Here is a 15,223-nt window from a genome sequence, read left to right on the forward strand (position 1 = left end):
CTTTTTGCAGCCTGTATGAAACTTAGTGATACACTAGAAGAGAGCATATCACTACTCATCAGCTAATTATATTTCAGTGTAGTTACAACTCGGTTCTACCATAATCATAAGATTTTAGAGAAATCAAAAGGATCTCTTAGGGCAGCCCAGGAGGCTCGGCAGTTTAGCACCACTTTCAGCCCAGTGCGTGATCCTGAGATCCTGGGATCGAGTCCCACGTCAGGCTCCCTGTATGGAGCCTGCTTCTCCCTCTGCCTGTGTCTCTGCCTCTCTGTGTCTCTTATGAATAAAATAAATAAATAAATAAATAAATAAATAAATAAATAAATAAAATCTTTACCAAAAAAAGTATCTCTTAATAAGAAAAAAGGAAATTAAAAAAAAGAAAAAGTAGTTTAGGACATATAGAACTCATCAGCCTATAATTCAAGGTCTTTTTTTAGTTTGATTTTAACCTGACTTTCCTAATTTCTTTTGTTCCTGTTCTCCTTCATCAATTCTCTTTTATAGCAAAACTGATCTAGATCAGTCTCCTGAATAGGTTTTATGTTTTCTAATTTTTGTGCCTTAATGACGCTTTGAATGACATCCTTTTGCCTATCAAAAGCCTGGCCATTATTTAATGGCAGTGTTGATACCATTATTCTATGAAGTTTTTCTTGACTACAAACATTCAAAGTTATCTGTCTTGTTTCTGACTCCTTGGACTTATCACTTCTACTCTTTTTGCCCCTTTGTGTGTGTGTGTGTGTTTGTGTGTGTGTGTCTCCTTGGCTAGATTGCAAATGTTGAAAAAAAAAAACAACTAAAAATCCTTTATATTTTTCACAGCATAGAGCACAGTTCAGCCCAATATCATCTGCTCTCCATTGAATTTTATTTCTATTTTGCTGCCCATGTAGCTGTATAAATCCAAGACTTGCTGCATATAAGACTGATGGCATTACTGTTGCTCTGAATCCCAATATTGTCTATTAGATCTAACGATTAGTTAATGCCAACTTGAAAGAAGGCAGGTGTCCCACACACTGCATGTTTTCATGGTGACATCCAACTCTTCTGGATGCTTTGGCCTCCTCTCTCCTGGGAACCAAAAGGCAAAGCCAGAGCATTCACTAAGCCTGGGACCAACAACCAAAATCTAAAGGGCTCCTATGGTGAACTTGTTGGATAAGGTGTAAAACAAAGGCACTGCGGGGGTTCCATAATCAAAAAGGCCAATTTTGTTGTCCTTATCTTTAATATAATTTTCATTAGTTACAATCCACATTTCAAGAACTGTTTCTTAAAAAAATAAAAATAAAAAAAGACAAAATGAAAAGTGGCAGTAACCAGTCGAGGAAGCAGGGCATAGAAGAAATACCTAGTCAGTTATAAAAAAAAAAAAAAAAAAAAAGTTAGTGCATGCATAAAATTTAAGGGCGAGCAATCTTTAATATGGAGAAGAAAGCTAATGTAAATCTTAAATGTAGATTACAGAATAGCCTGCTGTTCCATTGGTGGAATTAAAATATGATATATACATGCATACTTATCTAGAATATATATATTTGCATTGGCAAAGCATGAAAATAGTCTATTTGAATCTTGGTGACTTGTGATGTTTAACATCACTTGAAAAACAATAATGTTAATGCTTCTAAGAGAAGTAAGAATAATTGACTATTTTAATTATACATATCTCTGAATTTACTCTGTTGATAATAACACCAAGAAATTTGTCTTTCAGGATCTCTTTGCTCTTGATGTAGAGCCCTACCGATACAGTGGTGTTAATATGACAGGGTTCAGAATATTAAATACAGAGAATACTACAAGTATCCTCCATCATTGAAAAGTGGTCGATGGAACGGTTGCAAGCACCTCCGAAACCCGATTCAGGTTTGCTGGATGGATTTATGACGGTATGAATTCCCACTTAAAGATTAGTTTGTGTGTTTCTAAGTAATTTCACATAAATTATTAAATCTTCTGGATACTTGAGTTTAATTGTTTGACATTAAAGGCATGGTATCAGGACTGCTATTGAAAATAATTCTATTAACGATTTTCTAAATTAACTCTATATGGCAAATTTGTACTTTTATACAAGTACAATCTCAAAGGACATTACAACTATTGTTAGAATACTAGAATGTAGGAATTTCTCTAAGATTAATGAGTGCCATATATAGGATAAATTAGAGACTGAAAATAAGACGTTATCCTTTTGATCTTAACTACTGGTACATGATTATTCTTCATCATGTTGGTTTGTAATGTCATATGGATGACCTACATCATGTAAAAATGTCCTTTGAGTAACTCACTCTTTAAGGCTTAAGACTAACCAGTTATCACAGTTGTTATTTTCAAGTCCTTGTTTAAACTTAGAAACTGGATTTATATAGAAACCAAAAGAGAAGAGTGCATTCTGGTATAAGTTTAGCTGTTTATACCACTGCTGCCAATGAAAATCTAATGGAAGACACATGTATAATTTAAAATTTTCTGATAGCTCTGTTAAAAAACATAAGCAAGTAAAAAAAATCAATGCTATTTATTTTACTTATCTATATTAAAATATTATTTGAACAATTAACAAATTAAAAATTATGACAGATATTTTGCATTTTCTTTTTGCACTACGTCTTTGAAAGTTGTCTTTGACACCATGCATATTAATTCAGACTAGTCACATTTCAAGTGCTCAATTGCCAAATGGAAGTACTGGCTACCTTATAAGACCAGGTAGGCTTATAAGGATAAAGGTTAGGGTAGGGTAAGTAAGGGTAAGGTAAGGGTAAGTAGGCTATACTATTTTTATGCCTTACTATTTAAGCAAATTATAAATGTCTGATGCATTCTTATTAAATCTGTTTTCTATAGACCAAATTATTGCTACATTTTAGGAAATAGCTAAGCACTTTGACAATATTTACATCTCCTAGGCCATTACAGCCTGCTTTTTTTAAGTGTCAGTCTAAATGGAAATTTTGTAAACATAATATTCTCTATCCAGATGTGTGGAAAGCTTTTTCTATTATAATTATATTTTTCCATTAATTGCTTCAATAGAAGTTCAAAGTGTGTTTTTAATGTAGCAAAATAAAGGAATAATTCTGTTATTTTTTTCCTTAAAAGTAGATTTAGTCACACAAATTGAGTGTCTTCATAGAGATTGAAATCATAGTTGCTCTCATGGTACCAGACTTCTGAAGAGGGAAAAAAAAAAAAGGCATTTGTTTTATTTTAGTGAGAAAAACAACCTCCTAGAATTTGAAAATGTCTTATACCCACATTAATTTTTTTAAAGATATAATGTGAGGGGAATTTTACTCTTTTGCATAAAAATAGAGATAATTGGCTAGTTCTAGCATTTTGGTATTAACCTAAGATATATTTGAGAAACATTATGGGGAGGAAAATATCTAAATAACTTTAAAATGTAAACAATCTCTATCCATTTTTGAAAACATCTTTAATGGTAAACTTCATGTCTACTTCCAGAAGTTTGTGTTCCATGCTTTATTTATAAATATAATAAAATGAAGATATTGTTTTCTCTAAAGTATATCCAGATTAAGAATAAAATACAGCCTAAAAACTTACAAATATTATGCTTTATTCTCAGTGTGAAGATGTTGAATCAAACTTGTGGAACTTTTTTCCATGTTTTCTAGCTGTCTTTATCAGTCTTTAATTTCAGGATGGTTATCTTATTGTTTGTTAGTGAAAACCATTTTTGAATGATTTTAAGAAAAATAAATCAATAGGTATCATGAGCATATAAACCCTTTTACTTAACACTTAACTCTAAGCTTTTACTAATATGTCCAAAGATTAATGTTCTCCTTTATATATCAAAACCGCAAAAGTTATCCAACTTTACTTAGGTATTCTCTATATTTCTATATGATTCCCTATATGACTCTACATGTCATCCCCTGAAACAAAGTACTAGCTTCTATGTAACTCATAGAAACTATTGAAAGATGGATACAAAGGAAAGGTTATTAATTTATTGTCCAGAGAGGCAGGGGCTCTTAGAGGGAATTAACCTTCAGAAGTAGAACAACAACAACAACAACAACAACAGCAGCAACAACAACGAAAAACAACCAAAAAACCCCAGACTTTTAAGAGGAATACAGGTTTGGGTTCTTTTTTTTCTAGCCATGAGTCTGTTCCTACTCTATTCTGTCCTGAACTGGCAGGTGAGTTAGTAGGAGTGGATGAGTGATAGAATAAGAATGTATTGATAAAAAAAAAATGAGAAAATTAGCCTATTTTGAAGATTCTGGGCATTGTGTATAGAACATAGATTTTGAAATCTTAGGAAGAATAGTCCATGCCAACACTCTTATCTTTGCTATAGTCATGAAATGTCTTCTAAATGGCACATTAGAATTTTAAAAAAATGAAAATTTTTATATATGAGAGATAATTACCTCTACATTTATATATATTTTAAGTTACTGAAAAATATAAAGATTTCACCAGAAACCTTGAGATTTTAAAATAAGAACGTTTTCAAAATGAGTGAGCTGAAGATAAATGTACTTGTAGAGCATTTTTTAAATAATATTCTTATCTAAAAATGTGTACTAGGTACTTATTTTATTATATTTATAAATAAAGCATGGAACACAAACTGTTCTGGAAGTAGACATGAAGTTTACCATTAAGGATATTTTCAAAAATGGATACAGATTGTTTACTTTTTAAAAACTCTCTTTTGAAAATGATAATATCTTTCAAAATCTTCTCATTATATAACATTATATAATGACAAAATATGTACAAAGTGTTTTCATTATAAATCATTAAATTCTTAATTATAAAATAGCACATGATTATTATAAAACCTAAGTAGGATCTGTATAAAAATGTTGGTATATTTATGTCTTGCGTGAGTATTATTTTTCTTTTCCACTTAAGACTATATTGTAAGCATTCTCCCAGTCATAAAATGTTTAGTAAAAGGAATTAATGGGCTATTTCCACCATGAATAGAGTCAGGAATTAAGAGGAGTCTCATTAGAAAAGAAAAGAATTATAGCCTGGCATTGTGGTGTTGGCAATATTCCCTTCAGTCAATTCATGAGATCTCAGTGTTTATATATCTCTTGTTCTTTTTTCACCCTATGGTCCCATAAAGAAATGGAATTATCAGCAATGTCCCTAGTTCTTGGAGCAAGACCTATTATTATCAGTATCATAGTCATTGTTTGGTATGTAAGATCATAATGCTTAGATTTTCACATTCTTTTTTCATGTTGAGCTATAAAAGGAAACAATGAATTAGATTCATAGAATATTTCTGGTTGAGTTCCGGGTTAAGTGTTTATTTGCTAAATGGCTATTGAATACGAGATCATTTCTCCTGTACTTGTGGTTTCCTCTATGGTTTGGGGTCATCATAATAAAGATAGTAATGGCATTAGCTTAGTAAAATTTTTATCTCCATTTGGTATAAATCCAACCAAGAAACCAAGTTGCACAAGAAGGAAGTTAAAAAATAAACTCAACCCCCTTCCTTCACAAATAGAGTTTTTTCCTAACTCATGATGTCACCTTCCTCACACTTTCCCCAATGCCTGCACACTGCCATCCAGTCAGTGTGCTAAACTCCTTCTTAGACACGAGCCCTTACTATAAAGCCCTTTCTTTACTGTGCATTGTCTGCTGAGTATAAACATATATATGTTTCTTTGCTGGGAGTATGGAAGTCTCTAGGTGGACAGTACCACTGTTCTTTACTTCATGATCAGATGACATAGCTCCCAGTCTTCTGCCGAAACATCTGCCTTCTCTGAGCACAGTTACCAAGGGGCAGGGATTCCTCTTTTTTCTTTTTTTTTTTTTTAATCCATCAGAGCTGATGATGGTTGTATTTATTTTTGATGTATTGAGTTTGCAGTAATCTCATTCAAGAGAAGGAAAGCCAGTAGAAATAACCTCAAGATCAATTTTAAATAGTCTAGCTATGTCCTAGAAATCTTTCCCAGTACCCCTATTACACCAACGTATATTAATACTAATGGACCTGTACTTTATCTGATAGCTTAAAGGTACCATTTTTTCTTATATTGATATATAATACTACACATATTCCTTGATAATGTAAATTTGAAACACAACTCAGTAATGACTGTGTTGGTTGGCTTTGTTATTTGGATTTCTATAAGGAGGTTACTCTTTTGGAAATATAAACTCTGGATACTAGCTTACTAGCTGCTATTTCCATTTTCTTCTTCTCTTCACATCTATCCGTCAGTCATCAAACACTGTCAAGTCTACTGTCTCAATATCTTTCTCTACATTCTTCTTTTTACCTCCAGACCCATGCCTTAGTTAAGGACCCGATGATCTCTCCTCTGGCTGCTGTAATATTCTCCTTACAAAGTCTCACTCCTAACATTCCTCCTGTATGCCTGCCTTCTTTCTAGTGTGAATATTGCTCATGACTCCTTGTCATTTACTAGATAAGATTTTATCAATTGCCAGGCCTGCAAGATGCTCCATGATCTGGCTTCTGCTGCTTGTCCAGGTTTCCTCATCTTTGAAGGGCCTGTACCTAGTTAAGTAGCCTGGTACCAGGAAAGTGGGTGCTCATAATGAAGGAGGGACCACCTGACTGAATAAATTTGCACGTTAATTTATTTTAATTATATTACATCTGTGTTCTAATCACTGTTTTCTTTTATTCTCCCAAATGCATTCTAGAGAGCTTTTTAAAAATTTATGTACTTACGCTTTATTGTCAAGATATCTAATCATTTGGAAAATGCAATTAGGTTAGTGTCAAATATTTGTTAGAAAAATATCTTCAAAGACAAAAGCTTAGAAACAGTTTTGATTACATAGTGAAAGTTTAGTGAGTTAGAAAAGTAGTTTCTCTTCTTCTTTACAAAAAAAGTGAAAATATGTATAAGAGAGATGAGTCTTTATGTATTTAAGTTCCAATGTCCTCGTGAAAAATGATTTCTTTTAACAACAGACCATTTGATTAAAGATAAATGTCTTATATGCCCAATTCACGACAGGGAGTTAACTTATGTACTAAGGGGGCATTAGTGATCACTCTGCTACTGTACAAAGATTTACCTTTAGGAAATAGAATCACAGTGAAATAAAGTATGACCAGGCAGGCTTTCATTTACTCCTGGAACTACAAGCCTGTCTTTGCCGCTGTCTTCTTAATTAGCTGGAGCTATTTTCTTCGATTCAGTTGAAAAGAGAATATAAGACTTTGCCAGGCAGTGGATCAAACTAACTCTCTACTTTTTAATCAATAGAGGCATTTTGAAAATGTTGACTTTATTTCATATCCCACTAAGACACCAAAGGTATAAAAAGTAGAAAAGGATGAATTAATTACTTTTTCTTTGATCAATTTTAATTATATGTATCATGTGTACTCTGAACCTGATACTAGGCACTCAGGATTTGGCGATGAAGATAATAATACATCTATTTCTTCACAGATCTTAAAGAATTGATAAAATTAGAAGCTAGTGTATTATTGATCATATCTCACATCATAGTACAAAAATATTCAAACTAATTGTTAACTTCTTCCCAATTTTGTTTCTTCGATTGATTTAGTTTCATAAGTCTTCCTTCAATTTTGTTAAAACTCCCTGTTTTCTATTTTATTTTGTGATAGCAAGAGACAAACATATATTTTCCAGGAGTTTTGCATAATTTCTTAATATTTTGCTGAAAAATGTGTGACATTTCACAATGTTTATCAACATAACTGCTAGTTTTATTCTTGTCTTTACTGCAGAAGAAATATTTAGGAGTCTATATTATAATCAAATATGACAGAAGTATTTGTATAAGATATTTCTGAGTATGTTGTAAAGTCATAAGCACAACACTCATTACATTTGTATATGATTGATTTAATGAATAGTAAAAGGACATGGAGTTTGTGGCATGAATAACAGAATGGCACTATATTCCTTCACTTTATATACCAATTAATCTTCCATGATATACTAGGCTGCAAGTTAAATCTGAACATAAATAATTGAGATGACCTAACAACCTCCATTGTTTCATTAACATACAACATTCCATTTAATTGCCTTTACTCATTGACAGATTAAATAATAAGCATTTATCTAAAGCTGATAAAGAGTTGGAATTTCCATTTTAAGTAATTGTTCCCTACATGAAAAATGGCAGTTGCAATGAATCATTTCCTTCATAATCATGCTATTTTTTAGGCCAATTTTTAAATTTTTCACTTGGAAAAAGGAAGGTTGAATCAGGAGACATTTTTACCCCTTCTACCCTCAAGAGCAAAATTTATTTTTAAAGTATTGATCTAAGATCATGCAATAAAAACTTGTAATGGATTAATACATTTCTGTTCACAATTTCCCTCAGCTTCTTATTTTATGTTTAATACCTATATGGTGACAAATAGATATAACCAATCACAGATGATATAAAGGAAGTAAGTACAGGCACCATATAAAGGGAATACAAGGTAGTTATGAAAAGAAGCAATAGATTCTTTTACTAGAGCAGGCACTCAGGTTAGAAGGCGGTTAACAGCAAGTTTGACATATTGTTTACTCTCCTGGATGAGAAGAAAATGGATTGGGATGGATGAGCGAAAAGGTGGAATAAAAATTTTGCATATCAATTAACTGACAATTATAAATATGCAACATTTAATGTATGATAAGTCAGAATACTTAAAGTGAACATGATATGGTGTTTGAAATTAAAAGACAGTAAGAGCATAGAGGCACATAAATAACAAGAAATATTATTCAGTTATAGATTCATAATGAACTACAGAAAAATTCTGGCTAAGAAACATCACAAATAAAAAAAAAAAAAAAGAGAAACATCACACGTTGCTATAAACCATAGTACTTTCTCTTCATTGTGTCTATTCCTAAAATAAAAAGACTAGACCTATTTCTAACATGTACAAGATGTGTTTTTTGACTGTTTATATTCAGAATAAAATACATAGAGCCAAGCTACATTCTGTATTTGGATAGGGAATGGACTGAAAAGGAGTGATCATTATTATCAAAACTATGTTTTTTGAATTATTCCATTTTATTCATAATTTTAGGGATTTTATTTTTTATTTTTATAATTTTTGAATTTATTTTTAAAATATCGAAATATAATATCAGATAAAAGATATCTTGTCCTTTATTCAATCTTTAAATTTTTTTAAAGCTTATTTATTATCTCTACACCCAACATGGGGTTTGAACTCATAACCTTGAGATTGAGTCATATGCTTTTGTGACTGAGCCACCCAGGCACCCTTTTTTTTATTTTTATTTTTTTAATTTAAAAAATTATTATTATTTTTTATCCCTAGTTTTTATTTTTTTTTAAGATTTTATTTATTTATTCATGACAGACACAGTGAAAGAGAGAGAGAGACAGAGACAGAGACACAGGCAGAGGGAGAAGCAGGCTCCATGCAGAGAGCCCGATGTGGGACTTGATCCCCGGACTCCAGGATCACACCCTGGGCTGAAGGCAGCACTAAACTGCTGAGCTACCAGGGCTGCCACCTAGTTTTTAAATAATAAATAATAACATAAGTTTCCATTTAAATACTTACATTTGTATACAATTTTATGTAAAAACAAATAATATAAAAGTAGGGGTGGGACACCTGGGTGGCTCAGAGGTTTAGTGCCTGCCTTCATTCAGCCCAGGGCATGATCCTGGAGTTCCAGGGTTGAGTCCTGCATCAGGCTCCCTGCATGGAGCCTGCTTCTCCCTCTACTCGTGTCTCTGCCTCTCTCTCTCTGTGTCTCTTATTAATAAATAATTAAAAAAAAATCTTAAAAAAAAAAAAAAACGTAGGGGTATCTGGGTGGCTTAATTGGTTAAGTGTCTGCCTTTGGCTCAGGTCATGATCCCAGTACCCTGGGATCGAGCCCCATCAGGCTCCATCCTCAGGAGGAGTCCCCTTCTCCCTTTCTCCCTGATGGTGCCCTCTTTCACTACCTCTCACTCTCTCAAATAAATAAATAATATCTTAAAAAAATAAGTATATAATGTTTATTATTTAAATATATTTATATTAATTATAGATACTATTGTGCAAGGTAAGGGATAGACTTATTTATTTACTAGAAAGACAATGTTATTTAATAGGATAATTAGCATTTATAATTTGTGGCCTCAGGACACTAAATATATATAAGATTTGGATAGATTTTTTTTTTTAATTTTATTTATTTATTCATGAGAGACACACACACACACACAGAGAGAGAGAGGCAGAGACACGGGCAGAGGGAGAAGCAGGTTGCATGCAGAGAGCCCGTTGTGGAACTCGACCCCGGGACTCCAGGATCATGCCCTGGGCCAAAGGCAGGCCCTAAACCGCTGAGCCACCCAGGTGTCCCTGGATAGATTTTTTTTATCCAGGGACTATTTATAAAAATATTTCTGTGTAAATATGTAACATATTTAACTGTAGATATGGTTAATTTTGGACTCAGTATGTCTGTCCAATTTTAACAAATTTTCCTTCTTATTATGATTTATAACAAATTTCAGCGTGTTTTGTCATAATTTCAGAATTGTATCTAAAAATTAAGATAGCTAGAAAATATTTCAGATAAATCAAGAACATGTATACAATGAAATTTTTATATGTAATAAATAATAATCCTGAGTTTTTTATGTAAATGTATACAACAGTAGATGTTTTCCTCTTTTTTGTTTTAAAATTACCTACTTTTGCATCTTACCAATGCAGAAACTCTCTTGCTTGTTTGATTCAAAATTATCTGACTCTGGTATTACAAGTAGGAGCATACAGATATATGAAGTGTGAAAGATGAAGTGTGAATATTAAGGGACCTACAATGTAAAATAGCCCTGGAAGTTTGATCCAAACAATGACTTTGTATATGAACTTTGAATCTGGCTCCTAACGTATGTTACCTTCTTGTATTGACAATCTCTGCTATAAAATGACCAAACTGTGAAATGTGTTTAACACTTACTGCATCCTAGTACTATTATTGCCTAATGTCAACATCATGGGGCAGTTATTATTCTCATTTTACAGATGTAGGCACATAGAATAATAGATTATACATCAAGGAAGATCCCTGGAATATGGTCTGGAGCTAATATAAAGGAATCCTTAAGCATCCAGAGGTAAAAGTTAAGCATGATGAATTAGAAACCAGCAAAAAAAAAAAAAAAAAAAAATTTACATTTATTGTTTCTTCTTTAACTTTAATGTATTGGGTTTCACACCAATTTGGGGTGAGCTGGTGGATAGTTGTCCTACTAAATCCTCCTATTTTCTTCCCAAATAAATTAAACTAATAGAGATCAAAAGCCAGCATCTGAATCCCCTGTTTTCAACCCTTTCCAATGCTATTACTCTGCACAAGTTACTTAAACTCTTTGGGCCTCACTTGTCAAATAGAAATAATAAAAATTAATAATAAATTATACGTGTGTTGTCCTAAAGATTAAAAGGGATAATGAATAACATATAAAAATGTTGGAAACCTACCTGGATTTTTATAATTATAAATTATATTACTGATTCCTCTTAACCTCCTGGTGCCTTACAAATATAGAAAAAATTTGATATGGTGCTTATAATTTAATTAATTTCACCATGGGGGTGCCTGGCTGGTTCAGTTGGTAGAGCATGTGACTCTGGGGCTTGGGGTCATGAGTTTGAGCCCCATGTTGGAGGTAGAGATTATTTAAAAAAAATTTTTCAATTGTATTATTCCAACATAGAAATTCCATAGAAAACTTAGGAAGATTCATACAGAATCTACTTAGTACTTGAATCTGTCTTCTTCAAAAATGTGCTCAATCACAATAATTTGAAATGTGTTATTAAATGACATATCCCTATTGAACAAGTTTTTAAACTTTATTTTTTTAAGATTTTATTTATTTATTCATGAGAGACACACAGAGAGAGGCAGGGACACAGACAGAAGGAGAAGCAGGCTCCATGCCGGGAGCCCAATGTGGGACTCAATCCTGGGTCTCCAGGATCATGCCCTGAGCCAAAGGTCAACTGCTGAGCTACCCAGGCGTCCCACAAGTTTTTTTGTTTTGTTTTTTAAAGATTGTATTTATTTATTATGACACACACACACACACACACACACACAGAGGCAGAGACACAGGCAAAGAGAGAAGCAGACTCCATGCAGGGAGCCTGACATGGGACTCAATCCCTATGCCCCAGGATCACACCCTGGGCTGAAGGCGGCACTAAACAGCTGAGCCACCCGGGGTGCCTCGTCCCACAAGTTTTTAAATCTTGTTAGAAGTTCACAAAAACTTCCATTTGTATGTGTCATTTATTTCCTCCCAATATCAGTCCCCTTCTTTTTTAGATTAAAAAGATGGCTTGTGACATAGAATTAAAGGTTGGAGTTTTGGGATCCCTGGGTGGCGCAGCGGTTTGGCGCCTGCCTTTGGCCCAGGGCACGATCCTGGAGACTGGGTATCGAGTCCCGCGTCAGGCTCCCGGCATGGAGCCTGCTTCTTCCTCTGCCTGTGTCTCTGCCTCTCTCTCTCTCTCTCTGTGACTATCATAAATAAATAAAAAATTAAAAAAAATAAAAAAATAAAGGTTGGAGTTTTGCTCATTTTTTTTCTATGTCAATTATCAAAAACTGTTAAATCTATTTCTATCTTAGAGTAAGAACTTTGAAAAACAAACAAACAAAAAAGATCTTTGGAATCAGAATCACCTGACTATTGAAATTAAGATCTATTTATTACTTCCTTTATAAACTTCTGTTAGTTACTTAACATCTCTGAGCCTCAGTTACCTCGTCTTTTTTAGTGGAAATAGTAATTCCTACATCAAGTTGTCATTGTGAAGATTAAATATATAACTTTTATACTGCTCAAAGACAGTGTCTGGCACATAGTAAATCCTTGAAAACTGGTATCTATTTACTTCAAGACAAATACCATTTCTACTTAAGTGACATTTCTGTTCAGGGTAAAGTTCATCTTTATCAAAGTCTATGAGATCCCATTTATACAAATATGACAAGTGAATAAACATACAATAAACATACAATTATGTATGCTTAGTAGAACAGGTAGTTGCTTACTCTGATGCACTGGATGAAGTTAAGTGAATGAATGAATCATTGCTAGTTTTACTATCGAATTGTTGATGCTCATTTCATTGCACTGGTACCTAAATAAATACATTTACATTAGAAAGACAATTTTTAAAAAAAGTGTAGCCTATGCAGTTTTCTGATAGAAAGTTTAAAAAATGGTCAAATATCTACACTGCTGCACTAATATCCAAGATGTGCTTGGCCAATCATACTCTTTAAATCCACATTAATAAATCAAAAGAATATTTCAGACAAAATGAAATGAAGAGTTTTAAGGTGAATTTGCCTGAAGGATATTAGGAATTCTCTTTCTTTATTATGCAGAGAGGAAATATTATGTTGATCTTTCATTTGCCTTTCTAAAAGCATTCATAAATATTTTATTCATTAATCTTCAGAATACCCTGTGACCAAATTGAACCAGAAGGGAAAAGCAGTTATTAAACAGACACAGATGTTGAAATGGTACCAAATCAATCCTTCATGAAAAATCCCTGTGTATCGTTACTCATTAATTCGTTCTCCAAATATTTATTGAACACCTATTATATGCAATGTGTGGTATTAGATCATATAGATGATAAGAAAAATATATATATATATATTAACACGATGAATTATCAATTTAGTAAGGCAAGTAAAACACAGCCTTAAATAATCAAACACTGACATGTAATAAGGAATACATGTAGAAAATAGTGTGGGTAGATGGGAGTTTACCTACTTCTGGTTTAGGATATAATGGCAACATCACATAAAATCACAGCTTGAAAATGTTATGTGCCCAAATTAACAGAAAAGACATTTCTCTCCCTTTGTAGTTCCCTCACTGGACATAGTAAAAAAAATCCACCATCCTGTAATAAGTTCAAGAAACTTAGAGGCATGATTAGGTTGATCAGGTGAGTTGGTAGGACCACAGGTTCCATGGTAGGATGCTCCACTTAGGCGTAACATATTCCAGCCAGAGAATTCCATAGTTGTTACCAGGTTTGAAGCACTCTCGAAAGTGGTACTGCATTCCTGGAACTACTGTCAGACACGGGTTCCTAGTGTTTCTGCTGAAAATGTGGCAGGCAAATGGTCATGCATATGTACCCATGTTTCTGTTGCCTCTGGTGTTAGAGGCTATTTTTGCCAATTGTGCATGTTCTCTCTGATCACTTAGCACCAGGTCTAGGGCTCTAATTCATTCTCAAATTGGTCTTGATCCCCACTGTTCCATCTTTCAGTTATCCAGCTTTTTTTTAATTCAAATTCCATTTGCCAGCATATAGTATAACACTTAGCGCTCATCATGTCATGTGCCCTCCTTAATGCCCATCACTCAGTTACCCCAATCCCCCCCACCTCTCCTTCTAGATTTTTGGTTTACACAACAAACATGCACCTGGGAGCCAGCCCCTAGTGCCAGTGTGGCTTATTTGGAGCCCCACATCAGTCCCAGGTGGTTTGCAGACCCAGCTCTTCCCTAGTGCTCTCAGACCTTTTCTAAACTTGCCCTCTCTCAGCTGGAGCATTCTGATTTGGGATCTTGACTGCTATTCTCTAAGGAATTCCTTGACCTTTTTGCAAATTTAGCCACTCACCTCCCACCAATTTCTTTTTTTTTAAAGATTTTATTTATTTATTCATAAGAGACAGAGAGAGAGGCAGAGACAGGCAGAGAGAGAAGCAAGTTCCATGCAGGGAGCCTGATGTGGGACTCGATCCCAGGACTCCAGGATCATGCCCTGGTCCAAAGGCAGATGCTCAACCACTGAGCCACCCAGGTGTCCATTCCACCAATTTCCAAGCTCCTGGTACTAAGGAGGAAAGAGTGGTCTCTGTAAAACCAAATGCACAGTTGCTTTGGCCACCACAAAGATAGTGCAGAGTTAGCATTCATCTACTTAAAAGAATAAGTAAATGAGGTAATTTTGATGGATCTCTTCAGAGCAAGAAAACCTGTACCAAGATAATTTAATGTTTCTATCTTTCAATATAGAGCTAAATGAATACTAGTAATACTATTATTTTGACTGTGTCACCACGTACTGGGCACATATGCTACAGTGTTATAAGAATTTGACATATGGTGTGATTAGGAAAGAATTTTGGAGGAG

At 33.7% G+C, this 15,223-nt stretch overlaps 1 protein-coding gene across 1 annotated transcript in view; it reads left to right on the forward strand.

The window, feature by feature from the left end:
* Nucleotides 1-15,223, forward strand: part of GRIK2 (glutamate ionotropic receptor kainate type subunit 2) — a 1,069,280-nt gene that overhangs the window by 712,281 nt on the left and 341,776 nt on the right. Inside the window, 2 exon segments of the mRNA XM_049092419.1 lie at nucleotides 1,730-1,813; nucleotides 1,815-1,904. Of these exon segments, the coding sequence (XP_048948376.1) occupies nucleotides 1,730-1,813; nucleotides 1,815-1,904 (174 nt within the window).

Source organism: Canis lupus, chromosome 12 (genome assembly GCF_003254725.2).
Source record: "Canis lupus dingo isolate Sandy chromosome 12, ASM325472v2, whole genome shotgun sequence".
In the NCBI taxonomy this organism is placed as follows: Eukaryota; Metazoa; Chordata; class Mammalia; order Carnivora; family Canidae; genus Canis; species Canis lupus.